This window comes from Plodia interpunctella, chromosome 21 (genome assembly GCF_027563975.2).
Source record: "Plodia interpunctella isolate USDA-ARS_2022_Savannah chromosome 21, ilPloInte3.2, whole genome shotgun sequence".
NCBI classification, from domain to species: domain Eukaryota; kingdom Metazoa; phylum Arthropoda; class Insecta; order Lepidoptera; family Pyralidae; genus Plodia; species Plodia interpunctella.
In genome coordinates, this window is record NC_071314.1 from 6,498,567 (window position 1) to 6,520,848 (window position 22,282).

At 35.4% G+C, this 22,282-nt stretch overlaps 1 protein-coding gene across 2 annotated transcripts in view; it reads left to right on the forward strand.

The window, feature by feature from the left end:
* The window catches only part of LOC128679315 (uncharacterized protein), a 71,382-nt gene extending 52,816 nt beyond the window's left edge, over positions 1–18,566 (forward strand). For both annotated transcript variants that reach the window (XM_053761453.1, XM_053761454.1), the window contains 9 exons: positions 12,018–12,087; positions 12,754–12,950; positions 13,255–13,352; positions 13,612–13,859; positions 14,383–14,543; positions 14,840–15,056; positions 15,382–15,532; positions 16,130–16,341; positions 16,571–18,566. In XM_053761453.1, the coding sequence (XP_053617428.1) occupies positions 12,024–12,087; positions 12,754–12,950; positions 13,255–13,352; positions 13,612–13,859; positions 14,383–14,543; positions 14,840–15,056; positions 15,382–15,532; positions 16,130–16,341; positions 16,571–16,632 (1,410 nt within the window). In that variant the 5' untranslated portion in view covers positions 12,018–12,023 and the 3' untranslated portion in view covers positions 16,633–18,566. The remainder of the gene's footprint in view (positions 1–12,017; positions 12,088–12,753; positions 12,951–13,254; positions 13,353–13,611; positions 13,860–14,382; positions 14,544–14,839; positions 15,057–15,381; positions 15,533–16,129; positions 16,342–16,570) is intronic.
* Positions 18,567–22,282: the final 3,716 nt, after the last annotated feature.

Below are 22,282 nucleotides of genomic sequence, written 5' to 3' on the forward strand. Positions count from 1 at the left end.
CCTTTCTTCTAGGAAAATAACTATTCGCGTGGGAAATTTACACGGACGAAGCCGCGGGCAAGCTATTTATTCTTATATAATTTCACGTACATCGAGCTTGAGATGGATCGGGTTGCTGGTGCCATGGGCAAACTCGTTTGCCCACTAAGAGCACAATGCGCTACACGAAGTCAAGAAGGCTACGCCTATCGAACAAGATTTGAATTAGACTCTTGTTCAACCATTTCATTCCTTCTTTTCATTCGTTCGCCAACTGAACTGACAGCTGAATATAAAATTTGGTAGAATGAAAATTCTACCAAAGACAAACTGACATATGTCAGTGTGACGAAATATCATGTTTTGAATTAAATCAGTCAACAAACCACAAACTAGATGAGTAGGGTACACCGTTGTACGAAGTACTTATTAAATCCATGCTTTTACATTATACATGCCGAACTGAACCTGATGCCGACGGGAATGAAAGAACATTGCATAGTTTGTACGAGAGCTTTCAGATACAGCAATGAATAACCAGCAATTTATGCCGAATCCGCCACGTTTGGCGTACTGTTTGCCGATAGTTTACTTTACTACTTTAAGGTTTATTTTACACGCTCACTCCGGACTTCACGACGTCACAACCTTGAATGCAAACATGAGGGTGAGGAGGGGGAGGCATCTTCAGAAACCGTTGCTTCTTAGATCAATTTGACGAGCCATCCAATAATAACTAAGTACAGTCAACAAACTGCATCTAGAGGAGTAAACAATATCCATCTCGGGGGTGCCTGCTTTGTGTCGCAAACACTCCCAAGTGAATTACTTGGGAGTGTTTGCTGTTAGTACTTACTGTTTTTTTTTAGGTTATGTTATTGATACAGCGTTTGTTTAATTAATTATGTATATTAGACACGTTGCAAAAACTTATAGTTTGTTAGCATGCTCTCGCCAAGCTTAAATACTCATTAATTGGATTTTAATAATTGCGTCATAATGAAAATGATGGATGAAGGGGTGAAAAATTATAAGAAAGTTATTCTTTTTTTTTTTTTTGAGATAAGTACATGACATTTTTTATTTAAGGTTGAGATTTTTTAAACTGCAATATGGAACTGGTCACGTTGCGGGAAACAGTAGTAAAATGACAGACTGAAGACAATACGAATGTAAATCAAATAATTTTCACCAATCTTGCAGAATAAAATAATGACTGAATTTTTTTTTTTGGTGGGAAATCTCACGGCGTTTTTAGGGAAAACACATTGTGAATTACCGCACTAACACAGATCAATTATGCGCTAGTGATATCTTGTAAATTTTACCTTAATTACAATACAAGATGTCACTGCAGCAATAATATCTAAATTGTTTCTATTTATATATTATTTAATTAGTTTAAGTTTAGTTATAAATGATTTATTTAAGTCATTATGTTATGCTTAGATACATTTTGTAATATGTAACAAATTTGTGTAATAAAGTATTTTGTAAATACTTTTTTATATTACAACTTAGGAATAGACTTCGTAACAAATTTCGGCCCGTGCCCAGACAAAATTACAGGATGTCTCGTCAATGTCAATTTAGTTGCGCCTCGACCCGTCTCGTTAAAACTTAGACCCAACTTTATTTTGTCTGCTTAGGGTCACATTTATCTCATGAACAAAGGAAGGTCTATGTGGGATAGAGTCATCAGTCTTTATTGTTTTAGGTTTTTAACAACGATGATAGTTATTTCAATTACTGTCTCTCATTTGAGCGTTATCCATGTTTCTAAACAGCTATATAAGCTTCGGAGACCAGTATTTGCTTTTCTACATTTTCGTCTCCACTTCGCACGTTCGTCGGTTCATCCCTAGTTGCCAGGCAATGGCACGCATATCATCCTTGACGACATCAATTCAGAATTTCTTGGTTTGCCCCTTCTGCCAGGGCCAGACGGGAGCGGCATAGCCAGATATTTATTCCTGACGTAATTTGCAGGATAGTCATTTCAATTGTTACTTACATATTAGGGGACTAGATAAGGTATGTAAATTGTTAAAAAAAATGTAAGATATATCACTCAAATATAAGTGATACAAAGGAAAATCGCGTGTTGTCCCGCAAAATGTAAGCACTCTTGCAAAATATTCAGGGTTTTTTCCGACCCGAATTTGTATTATAAAAATAACACAGTTTTACGCGTTTATCTGGCGGGAAAATAAAGATGAAAATGGCGTTCTTTGCGCCAATACTGCATATGTCTTATCGCGTATCGTATTGAGAAATAAAACGTGATTCAGCTGGTTTTATAAGAATAAGAATATTTTTGCAAGAATAAGAATATTTTTTGTGCTATACACCTATGCTTATGAGTTTGTTTGATTGTACCTACTAAAATGTATTGCCAACATTGTTGGGTACTAAGTGCAGGCTTATTTTCGCTGAGATGCATCTGCTTAGTTTAGAGTCAGTCTTTGGAATCTAATTATGCCTGTACATTGCACACAATGTTTATTTATAGTTTTAATATTAGTACTAGATTTACTCAAAGTACCAGGGAAGCATAACAAAGTAGTAAGTCTCAGCCGAAGCGCATAATTCCGCATAAAAATCAAATCCTACTATTTATACATTGTGAGAGAAAAATAAAAAAATCACTTCATTGCCACACTTACATAGTGTTACAATACTTTAACTTATTTATTTACATATTTTAGTTTTAGAGATAAATGTTGTTATTACATTTATCTCTAAAACTAAAATAGGTGACAAAGGAATGTTTCAGCTTCTGTTATCCTCAACTTCTGTTATCCAAACTTAATTTTGTTTTTTTTTTCTATTTAATTTAACCCACAGTACCAGGGAAGCATAACGACACAGAAAGTCTCAGCCCAAGCGCATAATACATGCAAATTTATCGACACATGTTACAAAATGCAAAGCGTGCATTAGACCATTGACGCGAGCTTTGAGCGTTCAACAATTTACATTTTTATCGCGAGTGAACTAATTTCGAAAGGCTTTACGTTGTCGATTGAAAAATTTTACAGGGTGAAATTGCTTTTTGTGTGTTTTTTAACTTCGGAAAATACAGAAGTACGTGTTTAAAGATAGATTTATATAAGACCCAATGTGTTCTAGAAAGAAAAGACAATTTTTTCCATTGTTAATATGCGTACCTATAGATAGAGGCATGATGTCGTGTGTTCTTGGAAAAGGTCCACTCCATGTCCTCCCATGTCTTACAAAGTTGACAGCTGATCGCAATCAACAATCAATTCAACATCAACAATCGCATTTCCAAGGAAAGTTAATGTTAGCAAGGATGGTAGTTCAATAACGTCCACTTCTAAGATAACAAGAAAATTTGGGGATAATTTTTCAACTTCTATTCTAAATCAAGTAAATTGCTAGCTCAATGTTTCCAACTTACTGACGTGCAACATTGCAGAAGTTGTGAAATAATGTTCTCTTTGGTGGAAAGTGCAACTTTCAGCTGAGCCGCCATTTTGTTCAACTAACACAAGTTTATATGTGCATTAGACAATGCTGCCAGAATAACATTTAGGAAATTGATTTTGGGTTAAGATGGCCGGTGGTAATGATTATGAATTAAGTAACTGTTCTCATTCATTTGAACAATAAATATTGGCATGTAATTTATATTTAATAAAATCAATTGATATTTAAATGTATTTTTTAATTTTCCTTTCAAATAAGGTTTTCAAATAGGTTCACAATAAACCATTAATCCGAGGATTTATTTCCGCAGTTCGAAAATGTTTTTTTTATATTTTTAATGAATTAAGGAAGTAAATAGGTTGAATGTACTTTGTGGCGTGTAGTTCCTCCCTAGAATACGACTATGCTGTATACTCCCATGGAGGATGGACAAGCGGCCGGTTGTAAAATCACAGCCGAATCTCTAAAATTTTAAGGTTTTTTTACCCTGATCTCAGGCTTCGCGGCTTCACAACCCTGAACGAAACCGGAAACACGCGGAGATGAGAGTTAGTAGGTTTAATGTTTCGGTTAAAATTTCAATAATTAATGATTTTAGATCTGGAATAAATAATAAATATATTAGGACAAATCACACAGATTGAGCTAGCCCCAAAGTAAGTTCTCGACTTGTGTTATGGACCATATTTTATAACATTTATAATACATATGATAAACATCCACGACCAGGGCCAAAAGATCATTTTCCATCTTGACCCGACCGGGAATCGAACCTGGGACCTCTTGGTTCAGAGGTAAGCACTTTACCACTGCGCCACCGAGGTCGTCAAAATGGAATGTGATTTATATTTAACAATAAATGGGAATTTTTTTTGTTAAATATAAATGCAATGATTTTACTGAAAAAATTTGCTTCCAAGCAACGAAGGACCACTAAACTAATCTTGACCACTCGACCACGATACACCAAATAGGATGAATATTTTTGTGAAAATATCGCGTGACATCTGGGACAGTGTGTTTTGCAGATACATATCCGCCCGAGGGAAATGTATGCGGAACGCGCACTTCTAAACAACTTACGTGCTGGACAGAACACTCAATTTATTTAAAAAAAAATAAAAATAAAAACAATAGTTTCTTTTCTCAACAAGCAAAAACTAAATAGATTACCTACGAAAGTGGAAAGTGACACATTGGGATGGGCACATTGGACCAAAAGATTTCAGCGTTCTGTCTCGTTTCTTTTTATGTATTTCTAATAAGCACATCAATCTTTCTTGTACGTAGCTTTTCTACCTAATTTTACAACACTTTTTAGAAGATTTCTTCTAAGCAAAAACGTGCTTCTGCAGTTTATTGTTATTTTTAATAAAACATTATCAACACATGCAACAAAAAATATTGTTAAGATCTTTAATACTTAATACTTTAGCAAACTAACTTCGAGACACAGACAAATAACGTTTAGTTCGCGAATGGACTCCTGCGAATGTTGCCAATGATAACAATTTCTCAACTGAATTGTTTTTATTACTGGCTATATTTAGCTAGTAATAACTTTAATTTATTTAATCCAGTATTTGGCGATAAACGTCGATGTCGCGACCCTCTGTGATGCTTCTCTTTTGCCGTTTTGTATTTTGTTTATTTATTTCTGCCATGATAGCTAGCAGTTAAAAGATTGAAGCGGATACTTTAATCTTGTTATGAATAAATTGTTTCGTTGTACGTAGATTACATGTCTATGGTTTCAACATGTCGTATGGAGCTTTAGCTATTGTGGTGTTAGCGTTCTGTACATACATAACTTGTAATTGTAATTCTATTAAGTATGTAGTTTCTTATTTATTCACAACTAGCAGCGCCCCGGGGCTTCGCTCCCGTAGGAATTTCAGGATTCATAACAATCAGTAAATTTGGCGTGAAAGATTAACAAACCTCACAAACATTTATAATACACTCTCTCACTCATCCTCGCGTGCTCCCTATTACATTCGGAGTTGTGACGCCCCAAAGCCTAATTCGCTTAAAAAAATTGAGACTATGCTTCAACAACCCTCTTTGGAGACGCTATTGTTGCCTATAGGCAGGTATAAAAAGGGAAATTACCTAAAACTAATTTTACCCAGAATTTTACCTATGGTGTAATTTGATAGTTCAGAAATTTCCCCTGAGACGTGTGTCCGAAATATATTCACGGCGTCCTATCTTCCTGATACAATAAATGAAAAACCGGCTCGGCGATCTAATTATTTAACATAAAACAACATTTAAATTTACGGATGTTTTAATGTATACATTAAAACATCCGTAAATTTAAATGTTACTAATAAATTTAAATGTTAATAATAACACGTGATAAATACAATATATAACCATTTTTTGTAATTTTATTTATTACGACCTCCGTGGCCTAATGGTCATCAAGCCGGACTGCTACACTGGAGGTCCCGGGTTCGATCCCCGGTCAGGTCAATCTTTTTCAGATTGACCTGGGTCTTGGATGATTTTTGACTATATATGTATATGTTATAGAATATAGCATAGTTGAATACAGTATGCCATAACACAAGTTTCGAACTTACTTTGGGGCTAACTCAATCTGTGTGATTTGTTCCTATCTATTTAATTTTTATGTATCAATTTAAATGTATGTATCAAATAAATATCTTTCATCTTTTGTTAGTCCTTATAATCTACATTAAATAATTCAGTAAGTATGTAGCAACGACTGTATGAGGGAAGTGATTTATCTTTCTGAGCATGATGGATGAATACAAAGGTCGATTCATCTTAACACATGTACATTTAGTTACAATGGAATTGTGTGACCTTTTTTGTTACATCAATTGATAATTATTATTTTTTTATTTATTTATTTATTAACATTTCTTACATCTAACATTACAGGTTATTACCTAATGCGTTAGAATGAGCCTATTGTAATCTGTAGCAAATCACATATAGTCCAATTCTTCTGAAATCATTCAAAGATATTGTTTTCTTATACCTACCTACTTCATGTTTTGAGAGCTATTAATTATCATCATCTGAGCCTCAAGAATTCCACGGCTGGACAACATCATCTGAACCTCAAGAAGTCCACGGCTGGACAATGTGGGAAATAATTTGTTTATCTTGGACCGTTTTATCTAAAACTATAAACTAAATTGATGATTTCAATCGCCAACCACCCTCAAGGACTAGGCATAAATCAGGGACTTAATGATACACACTTTTGGCAAAAAAAAAAATTATATATTTTTCGCAATCAGAGCAGTTGTAATAACTGTACTGGTTTGTAAATTTTGGTGAGATTTTACAAAATTGTGAATATTTCAAAAATTACTTAACCGATTTTGATGCCCCACGAACTTAAAAAATCTATTGGCAGATCCTGCATACCTTTTAAATTTCATCAAAATCAGACCAACGGTTCGAAAGCGAGTTGTTCCAGTTTTCTATGCCGGATTTCGACAAAAGGAAATACATTAAATGATAATCAACAAAAGTCTTGTTAATTTTCACATAATCATCTTTTTTATTATAAAATAAATATTTATCTAGAAGTCTTATTAGGTACTACCAACACCTTTACACGAACCAGTGTGCAGGAAACGTGTTTTCACAGGCGAGCGCCCCGTCCCTCTCATCAGCCCAGCAGACGGAAAATTACCACTTGCCTTGCTGGTAACTGATTCCGCTAATTTTAATTGCGTCGCTTAATGTGCTCAAAGTCACACAGCCTGTATAGCATTAAGAAGTTTTTTTTTTTTTTATTATTTGTTTGGTCTAATGGTTGACTTGTATAGAATGCCATATATGGCGTTAAGTCCACATTTTATACATTTTTTTTGTAATGTTGTGAAATAAAAATAAATAGCTCATAGATCGGATTTTTTGCCTATATGCTCACAAAATTTGGAACATGAATGGATATGGAATGGAATGGCATGAATGGATTGCCGCCAAATTAAACATCTTGTGGACAAGTTAGATCATCTAGTGGTTTAACTGTAGCTGACAAAATGTTCCGAAGCGTTAAGTTACGACTTTTCGAGATAATAACACATATCGCCGCAAACAGCCAAGATAAAGTATATTTACTCTCGGATTTTTTTGAGAAATTTCTTCGAAAGGATTTCGAGAAATTTCCGATGAGAGATGATCTCTTTAGAAAATGGCCGAAAATTTTCACAGCGCAGATAATTTCTCATAGACATCACTATTATTTGCCGTTGAATTTTGACAAACATACAACATTTTCATATTCTAAAAAAGGTTTCTTCTGGCTGCCACCAACATTCTGTTATAAACATATAACATAGTAATTAAACATTTAATGTTTGCTGAAAAAACATTACCGCCAAAATAATCCCACAAACCGATTTGCTTACCAAGAAAAGGGGCATAAAATGTTTAACCTTTCATTTTATTACCGAGAAAGACGATCGTGGCCATGCATATTCAGTGGCACTCACTTACAAGAGCATGTAAGTATAAAAATACAGGAACGAGTACAAGTTACTCATACACGACGTAACCGCATACGATAAAATATGAAAAGGAATCGATTTTCCATGAAAATTATAAATATATGGCAATCTAAATGTGATAAACGTAGGTGAGTAGCTGTAGCGAAACATTTAATGTGTGAAACTTCCAAAAACATGGCTTTATTCCAAACCGCTGAAGAGCCAAATATATGTATAATAGTTGGTATTTACAAGCACATCAAAAATTATAGAAGAAAAAGAAAAAAACCACTGAGTAAAGACATCTACAATTTGCTAGTACTTCCGAATCTGTAGTCACGTGTAACTATTTATGTGTGAGCTGCCTGTCTGCCTGTCTGGGATAGCTTCTAGTTTTATTCTCGCGCCAATTTGAGCCAATAAATTGATATCAAAATCCCACTAATATTTTAAAGGCGAAAGTTTGTGAGCACGTTTGTTATTTCTTCACACTCAAACGGCTGAGACAATTTTTATAAAATTTGATATTGCGCTCCGCTGACGCGACGCGACGTTTAAACAAAATGGCGTATTTTGTGTTTTATCTGCGCACGCTAAGTAAACGTCATAGTTGACTGGCGCAACCCACTCTTAGAAACACATATGCTATAGCCACTGTGCTTCTGTCTAACGCCGATAGTGCGAAAGAGAGCGGGATAGCTCATGCTAAAAAGATAGATATTTTTGGTATTTCTTTTTTTGAACAATGGTCGGGTCAGAGACAAAAAAAATCTGTATAGTCTTTCTCCCTCTTTTATTTGCTTGATGTCGTTAGGGATGATATGCGTGGCAATGATCTGTGACAACTAGGGATGCCGACAACCATTCGAAGTGGAGACGAAAAAGTGGGAAAGCGGACCTGGGCTCCCACGCTCAATGGCTATGAAAGGAACCCAGAACACGCTCAGATGAGAGAGAGAACGCTATCTCGCACGCCACGTTTTCCTGTCTAGTGCAACAAATGAAGCTGGCCAAATTTTGTAGCTATTACTACCGAATATATAATCGTGTAAGAACTTAACGTGTGGTTGACTGTACATCTGTGGAATCACGTACACAGTTCCCAACACGTACATCACAACGATAAATAGAGGGAGATATACCTTCGAAATGTTTGGTCAAATTTCCCGCGGAAATAGGCAAACTATGTATATATGAATGTTCGGATGGAACCGATTGAGCTGAAATTTAGTACACACGTGTAGTTTAGTGATGGTGCAGCCAAGTACGGCTCCTGACGAGGGAACTTCTCAACGGTTTCCTGCACGGATAGGGTTTTTGTCGCGTATTAAATGCAACAAGACCTCTCTGATAGCAATAAATGCTACATCATATTTTTTTTAAGTTATCATCGTTATAGAAATAATTTACACTGTTTACCTTTTTGAGTTAGTTTTCGTAGAAACTCCATGTACTCCCGTGAATGTGGTGTGTAATGGGCAACATAGTATTCCCAATGAGGACTGACATCAGACAGGCGGCCTGTTTTATTTTAAAATCACAACCGAATTTTGAAAGTTTTAAGGTTTATTTCTTACGTTGTCGCGTGGCTTCGCGGCGTTACAACCCCAAATGCAACACGCGAGGATGAACGAGAAGTTCTTAGCTGCAAAATCAATATTTATAACTTGTAGCTAACTTGTTTCATCAGTATTCTGAAGGATACACTAAGGGGTGAATTATTTAACACTGCATGTTAGAATGTTAACAACACACCGGCACTGAGATCATCATATTAATGTGATGTATCTATGTGTTATAGAGCTGGCTATAGACAAATTTAAGAAAAGCTATTTGTACAGGAGTACGGTCGACATAAAAATAGAGATATTCCATAAAATACGCCCATCTATTAAAATAAAATATATGTATTTATGTAAAATATGTATTTTAATAAAAGAAAAATGGATGGGATTAGAACGGACTTTGGGTTTCTTGGGTGCCAATTATGGCGGAGGAAGCAGCCAGGAGCATACATACAATCTCATATTCGATATTAGTTTAATTAAATACAAAAAAATTTTTTGATCTACACAAAGGATAAAATAAACTAATGAATTTATATGATTATCCTTACATATTATAAAACAAAGTCTTCTGCCGCGTCTGTCTGTCTTTTAGCGATAAACTCAAAAATTACTGCATGGATTTTCATGCGGTTTTCACCAATAGATAGTGTGGTGGATAGGAAGGTTTAGGTGTATAATTTATTATATTTTTTCCTGAGCGAAATCGAGACGGGCCACTAGTTCTATCATAAAATAATCTATTTATAATATATATAACTAATATTCTTTAGTTTTAATTTAATAGTATTTATAAATTATTTTTAAAATAAATAGTTTTTACTTTAAATTAATATAATTTTATGTGTATTTATTGTTGATTCCAAAGTTATTATATTTTATTGATTGTGTAACTGATTTAATAATACAATTCTTTACAGTTTCTATTATTATTTCATTTATTCAATTATAATTATTTGCTGTCTGTACCGGAATACCGATAGCACCAATATTATTGATTGCGCCCTCCCCTCACAATGACGATGCACATTCAAACAATATGCTTAAGAAATAAGTCGATTATTATGTATTTTCCGTTGGAAGTTATAATGGATTGGTGAACATTTGTATTACGAGTGAAAATCAAATATAGGTACTTATGATGGGGAAAAGCTTCATAGCAATTAAATTGAGGCGTGGATGTGTAAAAAATAGAATACAATACAATAATACGTTATTGCAAAAAAATTATTGCATATATTTAATGTAGGTACATAAATATATCACATATAGTATAACTTAATGCAAAAGGCGGCTTCGTCGCTGAAATATAATATGAAAATACATTCATATTAATTACAGCATTATTAGCATTATCATTACGGTATTACTTACTCATATCAGCATTCCCAAAGAGGGTTGCCGACAAGTAGACCGGTCACAAAACCACAGCAGAAACTTCAAAATTTTACGATATTTTTGGCCACTGCGCTCTTCGTATCGTTAACTACAGTGTTTTTTTTTTTGTAGTTACGTTTCTTAATTTGAAAATACTTTTGCCGACCGTGCGATAGACACAATAAAAAGTGGGAAAGCGGTCCTTTAGCTTCGACGATGTGCATCTAAACGCTTCTCGGTTGCTGAGAAGCGTTTAGATGAAAAAGAGATTGTTGACTTGTTTGTGATCGATACATTTTAACATGGATTTTGCACGCCTACATTTTAAGCCTTCAATTTTTTACTTCAAGTATAAAATGTGATAGATTTCCGATCTCATTCAGCCATAATTTAATTCATACGTCTACTTTATCCAGATATCTCTAAGGCCTCGTGTGCACAGGCGTGCTTCGAACTGTTTTGATAATGTAAACTTTGCGTGAAAACCGGGCTGTTGGCACTTTCAAGTCATTTTTAAATATCGGTTTCTTGATGAGAAAGTTATTAATAAATAGAAGCGAACCTCTGTTATCACACGGAAATGTTTTTGATAGCATTTTAAGAGCATAATAGTAGTTTGTAGCTTGTGAGAAATAACTATAAATATAAAAAATGACGAGAAAAAGTGCCTGTGAAGGTCTAATTTCTGAATAAATATTTAGATTTGAATTTGAGCTGTTAGTTACATTCAACCCACCGAGGGTTGAATGCCGATGTCACTTATATCAAAAGCGAGGCTTTTATCACGTCCGTGCGAACGTGGGGTAAAAGCTCTCAGATTGGTGCAAATCCTAACGTAGAAAGGAATTTTAAATGCACGGCGCAGATGAAATGTCGCAATTTGAGCGGCGATATTTTATGCAATGTCGATTTATGCATTGGCTGCAATGCATGTAATGTGGAAAGTTGCATTGTTGCAAATTGTCTCTCGAAAGAGCGAGTTTCTCTTCGTCGTATGAATGACACACGTGTGCAGTGATCTTTACATACTGGCGTTATCATCACGCTCCAGTTCGTGTCGCGCGAAAATTTCTTGTATGTGATAACCATCATTTGTCCGCTTGTACCGACTATGTATTTCAAAATTACGTTTTTGTTGTTAAGTTCCTATATATCTCTGTTACAGATAAAAATGGGATACCTTAACATATCAATATGTGTTCTACTGGTCTTGTCTACGTCGTACGCGCAAACTGGTGAGTTCCCAGCTATATCAGTTACAAAGAGTGGGTTGCACCATTCAACTTTGACCTGCGTAGAATAACGCAAAGTAAGCTATTTTGTCGTTCGTGTTGACGACGGCGACGCGCGGGTTATAGTTAACATCAAATTACTGGTGCAACGCAACTCACACTACGTATTTCATATAACCAAATATTATTTTGACAATTTTAGTCCGATCCGCACTACTATATTTCCTTATTTAGTAATTTCTCAAAAGATTAGAAGAAAGGTCTTTCTTTTCTTCAAATCTCAGTCATTTTAGTAAGCTATGTATGATACATTTTGTACTTTTATATTATGAGTGTTTTCCCGATTTCTACCTTCAGCCGTAAAGTGTCGGAGCCCAGGGTCCACTCCATACTTTTTCTTCTCCACGTCTATCCTCGGCATCCTTACTAATGTATACCTACTATGGAACACATTTGTGCAACAAAATATTGTTGTATTGTTAATAGATTTTCAATATTGGCCTAATAATGGTTTTTTTCTGATTTACTTCCTCGATCTCAATCTCTTTCTCTCTCACCTGAGCGATTTCCCGGTTCCTTCCCGCTGTTGACCGTCGGAGCCTAGGGTCCGCTAGCAACATACGAGTAAACCAGGGCATCATAACCGGTTAGAACGTCCTCATTTCACAGAGACGGAGGCTCCAACAACAGCGTCTACCAAACCACCGTCCACCACCACGGCCGTGACGTCAACCTCCACCATCGCCTGGGAGGAGACCCTGAACGAGGGGCAAGCGATACAGAAGGCGTTGCAGTATCTGCTTCAGCAGCGGCAGCCTGACTGGGGCTGGGGGAATGATACGCATCATGTGATGCTCACTTTGCAGGTAAGAATTACCTCCCCCCTCCCGCGCCCCCTTTGAGCTTGGTAATTTCTTAAATAAAGTTAGTTTATTCGTAGTGATATTGCCGTAGTAGGTCACAGAAGGACATTTGACAGTTCAATTTACCGGAACAGTTTGCGTTTTTACATTTAAACAATACCTAACATTAAAATTTACTTAGTCATAACTTTTCTTCTGCAATAGAGAGAGCTCATAAATTTATCTATCGGTACGGCCGGAAATGGAGTATAGCATCATAAAAACAAAGGAAATTTGACAATTATCGATCATGCAAAATCTGTTTCAGTTGGCCAACAATACAGGGAAGGAGATTGAGCAACAAGGACTGGAAATGCAGCTATCTGCCAAACAAATGGAGATCGAGATCCTCCTGATGATATCCAAGTAAGTTGCCTCCAGTATTCTGCGTAACGTGAAACTCACTGGCCAAGAATGAAAATGGCGAGTGATCTATGAATATTTGTTAAGTGATTATATCCTTTCATATTTATAAGTATATACATAGATATGCACTCGTAATGAGACTGTCCGTTTGTACATATTTGCCCTATAGTTTTAGCATCTTCATTCTGGTGCAATGAAGCGTTAACTAACTTACGAAAACGATAAAGTAAAGTTTAAAGCAATTTTTTTCTCTTTCAAGGCATCATGAATCGCCACCACCGCTAGGCCGTCTCGCAGCGTACACCCTGGCTTTAGGCGCTCTCTGCAAGGACCCTCGCTGCTTCCACGGCCGAGATCTAGTCACAGCATTACTACATCGTGAACCACCTCATGATTTAGAGTTTGCTTATGCTACATTGGCTGCCTGTTCCTCTGCCGCTCATGTCAGGAGGCGACATATCAGGAGGCTGCTGGACATTGCCAACGCCGCTGCTGATCACAGCCTTGGTTAGTCTCTTCATAGACGTATTCCTCATGGCTGAGGATAGTGTTCGTCACGTGGAATGATACACACACAACACTTACTTCTACATTTCACACCCAAGTTGATAATCAACCTGCAGGTTTCCTTACGATGTTTTTCTTCATCGGAAGCAAGGTGAATGATAAAACTAGTATACATGAGTGAGATTGATATACAAACTCATATGGCACGAGTAGGATTCGAGCCTGCGACCTTTCGGTTCACAGGCGGTCTTAACCGTCATACCACCACCGCTGCCTTGATTAGTAAATGATTATAGTACATATTTTCTTTCCCCAATTCTTGTCAATTCATTGTAAATTTTCTTAAGACTTGGGAGTTACACTTACTCTGTATGGACGTGTTCTATCTTAAATACTACAAAAAAACACATAGCATTATCATTATCAAGAATTTACAAGTGTGGAGAGAGACCACCACGAAATCACTAACCATTTTTTATAGTGTTCCAAACTTTTATGTACTTATTTGTGGAAATATTTCCAGACACCATATCCATGGTGATTCTGGCTCTGCGCTGCGTGGTACAGGACCATCGTCACCGCAGCCTGCTGCACTTCGTGCGTAGACCGATGGCCGGCTTGGCTCGCCAGCAACATCCCGACGGCAGCTTCGGAAGTCTCACCACTACTGCCTTAGCCATTCAGGTCAGTTTGGCATGAACAGTGCAATCGACAAACTTTAGCCTAGATTTCGATCGGTCGAGATTGGTCTTCAAGCAAAACTCAGAAGCCACAACTCCTCCGTTTTCGAATATTGATTCTTTATGGCAGTATGAAAAACATGGCACAGTTTTCGATATGAGACCACCAACGACAGTGAATACGTTACTAAAGAAAAAAAATGTGTTCAAGAATCAAGCAAAATCAATGAGCGTTCATTCACAATAGTGTTATTAGATTTAACATGAATGTCGATTTATCTATTACCATTTTACTTTCAGGCTCTCGAAGACTCCGACAGCGGCCCCGGCGCACACCAGCACTGGAGTCTCCCCGCTGCGAGGAAGTGGCTACTAGAGCGCCAGAACCCGGACGGAGGTTGGGGAGACGTTGCCAAGACTGCCGCAGCTGTGGCTGCCCTGACTCCCGCTTCGTTGGCTGCTGTGCGACCTCCGCATTGCAGTGATAAACTACTTGAAAGCCGTCATGAGCCTTTAGGTAATCTTCAAGTAGTTACGAGGGCTGCAACTCTGATATAATCTTATTCTGTCTACGAAGACTGCTGTTGTTTTCCTTTGCCAATGATCACTAGTAACGGAGTAGGTACTAGAGCGACAGTATCCAAATGGAGGTTCGAGACGTTGCCAATACTGCTGCATTTTATCTAATCGGTGGCGACGCGCAGGTTAAAGTTGACACCAAAGTTGACTAGTGTAACACTTAAAATGTAATGGTTATGGGAGTCTGAACCGTCTTCTCATTACAGTTTCTTACATCCATGCATTCAAGCAAAAGAGCCTTTTAAAAATACTAAATTCCACAGATAGCAACGGCGGAGACGGCAGTCTGAAGTTAGCCTACCACCAGTCTCACGCCAGCAACGACTCTGACGCACGCAATGTTTCCTTCACCTACACTCTGTGGCTTGGAACTAACGTCACGGAGAACTTCACGCTCCACATGGTGGCTCCTCGGTATATTTGTTTAATCTATGTAAATGAGGGAAACACCTATAAACTGGCATTGTCTAGGGGCGTGGGTTCGATTTCCGCTCGATTCCAGAATTTGTTTATTTCATTTGAGATTTTGGCTCTGTCTATCTCATAACACTTGATCATCTGGTCCAAAAAACGGTTTTGTACTATGGAAAAAAAAACATTATTTAAGAACATAAAGTTATGATTTAATATTCGATTATGGTCATATGTCATTACGAGCAGTCAATTTTCTTGCGGAAGGAATAATAATTTCCAAAATCAATCATTCATAAAATTTATATTACCACAGTACAGATTAATTATTTTAAAGTCAGACAACAAAATTAATTCTTGTCTTTGCTAACATTTTAAAAATTGTAATGACAGCGCGACCGCAGTTGTCAAAACACTATAAGAAACATCCTTATTCTACCTTATTCTATCCCTACCTTTATTCTAGCGGTCTGTAAATATGTGAGCTGAGTGACTTACTAAATATGTGAGCTGAGTGACTTACTAAATAGAAGTCTACTTACCATGCAGCCAATCAATAAAAAATGAAGATTTAGTTTATTCTTCCTGTTTAATTTTCAGCAATGTCTCCTTCTACCACGTGATGCAAATGGCAGCTGAACAGAACCCTAAATTCAAGTTCGAAGCGAGCGAATGGCCGAACGGTCACTACGTCCACACGCTGGCTGGCCACAAGGAAGAACCAATGGGATATCACTATTGGCTGCTGTACCGCCTGCCCGAGATCCCTGACCCGGTCAGCCCACCAGGGAACCAACTCGTCGCGCCAGTCGGTGAGTTAATATCTTTTTCATGAATCTGTACTCCTGGTATTTTCTTTATAAATACCACAGGCAAGCCATGAAATGGTAGTCAATCAGAAGCCCAAAAAGATCTCTATATTCTCTCTGCTCGTGGTGAACACTTTAGGTTAAAACTCCTCATAGTATCTATAATCCTGGTACGAAGGAAATGGAAGATTCTATTGTACCCATTGAATAATTTTTCAATTTATTTTTTCAGGTGTCGACGATCTCCTAGTGGAAGATGGCGAGCATTACCTCTTCTGGTACAAGAAGCTGTAAGCCGCTTCCCGAGCCTTCGATCACACTCCTGGTTTCCTCTTCACATCCCTAACGCGCATATCTTTAGAGTAGCTCTTCTCCATTATTATGTAATCCTGGTACTGGTTGTGACACAAGTAAATGCCAATCCGATTTCAACTTTGCATCTTAGAATAGTCTAAGAACGTAAAGAGATTATTATAAATATATATTACATACTCCATTTTAATTAATATTATCCACTTTATGGAGAAGTTGCTAAAATTTATTGTGAAATATTTTTGTTTATAATAATCAAACATTAAGTCACTAAATCATAACATCATATCACTGAATCATAAGCCAAATTTTAGTAGCAAGGAAATTTAGAGTTCCAATTTAGTTTGTATGCGGTCGTAGGTATAAAAATTTGCTGTGTTATGAATACCAAAGATGCTTGTGATTCTCTTCTTAGTTTTCCACACTTTCTATAAAAAAGTTTTTGTAAATAAATTCATGTCAGATTTGTAAAACAAAACACTGCTTGTTGTGCTTGAAAAATCAGACAGACCAAATTGAAAAATCTGAATAACACACTGATGAGGAATAAAATATAGTTACATCTCTCTTTAATGTAATTTTACAAATCTGATTTATGGTTGTAAGTGATTAGTTCTTACTTAATTAATAACCTAAAAAGTGCAATAATGCCGTGTCTATACTTAAATGTTGTGATTTTTATCGGCAAACAAAAGCAGTAACCGTTAACTAATTTTTCATTGTCACTTCTTGAAGTCAATAAATTATTAAATTTATTTATGCGCCAGTTTTTTAAACTACATTACTTTAGGTTGACCGCTACGTGACGCTACTTATTTCAAAAACCCCTTTCAACAAAGACCCTACGCTATTTGTAGACAAAACACCCAAAAATACCCCGACGCATTTAAAAGTTTAAAATCACACAGATATAGAAATCGCATATTAAGTCTGTCACACAAATATGCGCATGAAATGGGCACACTATAAATAATTTCTTGATCGTTGTTCTTTAATTTCTTGTATGAAACACGCGTAGCACTAGCTAGTCAAGCAGCGAAGAACCTAATAATCATAGACTTAAAATCAAACATCAAGTTACTACTCAAATTTCGATAGAAATACCAATATTACAGCAATATGTTCGCATGCGTTAGTTTGCATGTAAAATAGCGTTTAGATTCGTGTTATATAAGCAACTCTCAATTTTAAATCCTTTTAATATTCGCGTCTAATCAATGAAAATTGGTCTAACAAGATGAGCTAAAGTTGTATAACAAAAGTAATGAAAGTAGAGTACAGAAGATAATTTCGGTTTATAGAGCGCTATCTCTGTCGCACGTTTCACGTGACTTTCACGTGGCACCGCAGTTTTCATTGGTTGGACGCTAAAACTGTTTAATAATTGTATTATGTAATCAATCTTTAGCGTTTAGCTGGCTGAGCTAAAAAGGTGTCTTATGTTTTCAAATAGAATTGGCAATCACAAAGTTTCTCATAGTCGTGTACGCATCATACATGTATGGATAGGGGAGCCATTTTACGATTTTAAAAGGAAATCACCCTCAATTTCGTACATGATAAGTCATTTCGCATCTTTGGACACCAAAATATCCAAATCCATTTTAAAATGAGTGAAGTCTTTACTTGTGTGTTTATAATGTCAACACTAAAAGCCTAATCAAAACATAATACGTCCAGTGCGAAAAACCGCCCAGTGAGTTATAAATTCTGCGCTAGCGTGTTAAATATATCAAGCGGTATTAGCTACGTTATTTACGAGACCTGTTTATTCTATTTGAAAACAAACTGTCGTGTAGCCGGCCCACTAATCATTTTAGACGAGACTGAACGACTCAAGTGTTTAATTATGAAGTGCGTTAGAGTAACATTTTTATTGTACCTACTGAATGGTTCTTAATAAACATTAAATTTAATTTGTTGTTTATTATTTGTAGAATGACCTCCATACGTATGTACATGTTATCATGTCTGTTTCCCATGGGAAACGTCTCATGAGACGAACATGTTTTTTCATACACTAACGACCGACCCGACAGAACATTGCAAAAACATTCCTCTTGTATCACTGTATTAAAAAAACACGTTATAATTCGTTGCGTAGTTTTAAATATCTAAGCATATGTAGGTAAAGACAGCGGAAAGCGACTTTGTTTTATACAAACTTATGTAATTATTACCTCTTTATATAATAGTATTATTTACATTGATTTTTATACATTATGAATAAATAATTTATATATTAGGCGTAGATTATTCGTAGAGCGTATAATTATGGCCATAACTGGCGAGCATGTATGAGGAGTATATATATATAGTGTCAAGAGACTATTATAAGTCGTTATATATAGGGAGATATAACGATGAATGACGATGAAAGGGTTCAATCTCATATTTATACTATAAAGGAAGCGAGTAAAATTTGGATCGTGGCAAATGGAAATCTCTAACCTCTGCTTACCCCCACGGGAAACATTAAGACGTATTATATATTGTGTATGTATTGTCACGTCGATAATATACGTCTGGGTTTGAAAAACCCCAATAATTAAAAAAGAAACTCAAGTTTAGATCCAACATTTATTAAATTTGTACAATTTACACATTTAACACCAATGTCACATCGCTAGGTACGTACCTAAGTGCAGTAAGCTATACAAAACTTTATATATTGCATCAAAAATGGGAAAGACATAGATCATAAAAATATTGGTTAGCTTTTATTATAATATAACAGTCGACGTGATTTAAAAAATAGATTTTGACAGCTCACTTATAACGACCCTCGAGATAACACTCTAAAATTTCCACAGCACATTTTTTAAGAATATATTTCTTTCATTGCAACCATAGACAGAACAAAATGTATAGAAAGGCTGAAGTCATACGTGGATTAGATTAGCACAGGATATAAGAGATTAGCATAAAATAAGAGAGGACTAAGCTCAGTAATATGCAGTAATGTTTCATGGTACAATCACTGCTTCAAACCAAATATAGTAGTCTTTGGATTCAGTGATCATTAAATTAATTGAGCTTTAAATTTTACTTTTTAGGAACGCTCACTATTTTGATAAACAATAGTAGTTTCCTCTACTATATTTTAAAAATAATATAGACATCTAAAACAGTAGGAGATTATATATTATATAGCAGGACCGAATTCACATCCCATGCAGCGAATATATATAGGCTGAAGTCATACGTAGATTAGATTAGCACAGGATATAGAAAATTTACATAAAAGAAGAGAGGACTGAGCTGCAATGTGCAAAAAAAGGCAGACGTAATGACGACACAAGTTTTTATATAAGAATTACTAGAATGTCATTCCGGTCGCTTAGCTGTTCAAAATACATTTTTAAATGTAGCCAAACTGAATTTCATAAGAAGGTAAATACACTATATTAATAATACCATCCATACAACCATTATTAAAATATTGTAAAAGTACAAAAAGAATACATACTTACACAATTGAAATGTACATTTCAATATTACATATATATTAATTTGCGCTGTGTATAGCACTGCTAATTGTGAGATGTTAACAAACGCCAATAGTTACAATAACAAGAGACTGATGCGGACTTGTATAACGTTGTCTCTGTCACACGCACCTCGTATGAGAGAGACGACAATCAATAAGACTTAAAATTCAAAATCTCCTTCAATTAATGCATATTATTTACCAACAGGCACTATTAAAATATCCCTAAATTACGTTGAAGGCATTTGACATCTCCTCGGCCAATCAAAATTGATTACCTATCTTTTGTGATTGGCTGAAATGAGAAACGTCATATTTGACAGGCATCTTTCGTTTCATAAATGCAATTCTTCTAAAACGACCAATAGGTAGGTACGTTCTGTTTACGAATCTCACGAACGCAATTCTGTCTATTGCAAATAGTTTGACAGGTACAAAGTTTGGTGTTCCGTTAAACAAAATAAAAACTTATAAATATGGTAAAAGAATAAAAGTTATTATCAATATTATACCTTCTAAATTATATTTTAAAGGTATATCCGAACGCTCAACTCTATTACAAAATACGTAGACATTTCGACATCGTAATAACATTAAAAAAAATATAAGAAAAATTACTAAATACCTATAAATCATTTGACATTGATGATTTATATATATTATATATATGAATTATCAATAATAAACAAAAGTACGTCTGTAGTGAAATATAAAGTCAAATCTTATTATACTATCACTAGCTGTGAAAAATTAGATTAAAATGCATCTAATTATAAAATTTACACATTATTTCGAAAAAGCAACGGAATTAATATCATCATCATCAATTTTCATTACTTTTGGCACCCGAAATCGAATTTTGCTCAAACGTACATAAAGTACATTACATACAAATTCATACACCACCACAAAATTTTTACTAAAATACATTTAATATTGTGCGCGACATAAATAAAAGTGCCTTATTAAGGAAATTATAATAGTATTCTCATAGAACTACATTAATTAAATTTAAAAAACTCACAATAATTAAATTAAAAAAAAAAAAGCTTTGCAATGTTAACTAAAAAATAATCACTTGCAATATACTTTTAGGATAATTTTGTGTTTACAAGGCAAATTTTTAGAGCCTTTGGTATAAATTAAAATAATAATAAAAACTTTATAAAGTTATAATTAATTGAAAAAAAAAAGAATCGCGTTTCGAAAAGAAAACATGTTCAAAATATATATATTTTCAATAGTTGGTCCGTTAAAAGACCCATGCTATACCCAACTTGACTGACAGCCATTTTTTTATTATACACTTCGTCGTTCGACAATTCGTGACATTGACAAATTGTATTGTCGGCATTTTTATATCTTGTTGATGTATGTACACTAGTGGACATTGCTATACTTCATCATAGTCAGACTTTAGTCGCCTAACTCTCATTAATTTGAATGCATTCGACCTCAATCTGTATTATGTATATTTTTACTTGGAACCATATAAATAATTCAAAAGTAATATATATAAAATTGTGTATATCGATCCTATTGCTCATATCACGATTAACGTGTTGTTACTCATAATACGATATTTGACAATCGTGCATGATACATGCATGCAAATGTTGGTTATTACACACGAAGCGGGATTTTGGCGTGAGGCAAAGCCGAGCACAATAATAAGGTCAAGTATGTAATGATCGGATTAGTTTTTCTTTATGTTGTGTCTCATTCTTTCAATGACAAATACTGGAAAGAGACAAGGGATAAAACAGACAAATACTTTTCCAAGCCTAATCAGAGGTCAAATTGACACCTGTGATGTAAAACGTGGAATAAAATACTAGTGCCGATAAAATTTCGAACAATTGTGTTGAAAAGTCTGTTTTTCATCATTGCCAGCAACAATTTGTCACTACTAGACACAGGCCACTATACAAACGCAATTTACAATATGCAAGTTACTATTCGTAAGTTACATTGTGACAAATTATATCATTTATATTGTTAATTAGTATAATTTAAAAAAAAACCCTTACCACTTGTATATCACATAGAACTGTAGAGGTAACAGTTGGATTTAGACATAAGCAGCCCTGTTCACCAGTTGCTGATAAAACTGAGTTTATCCGCAATGTAGACAAAGAAGAC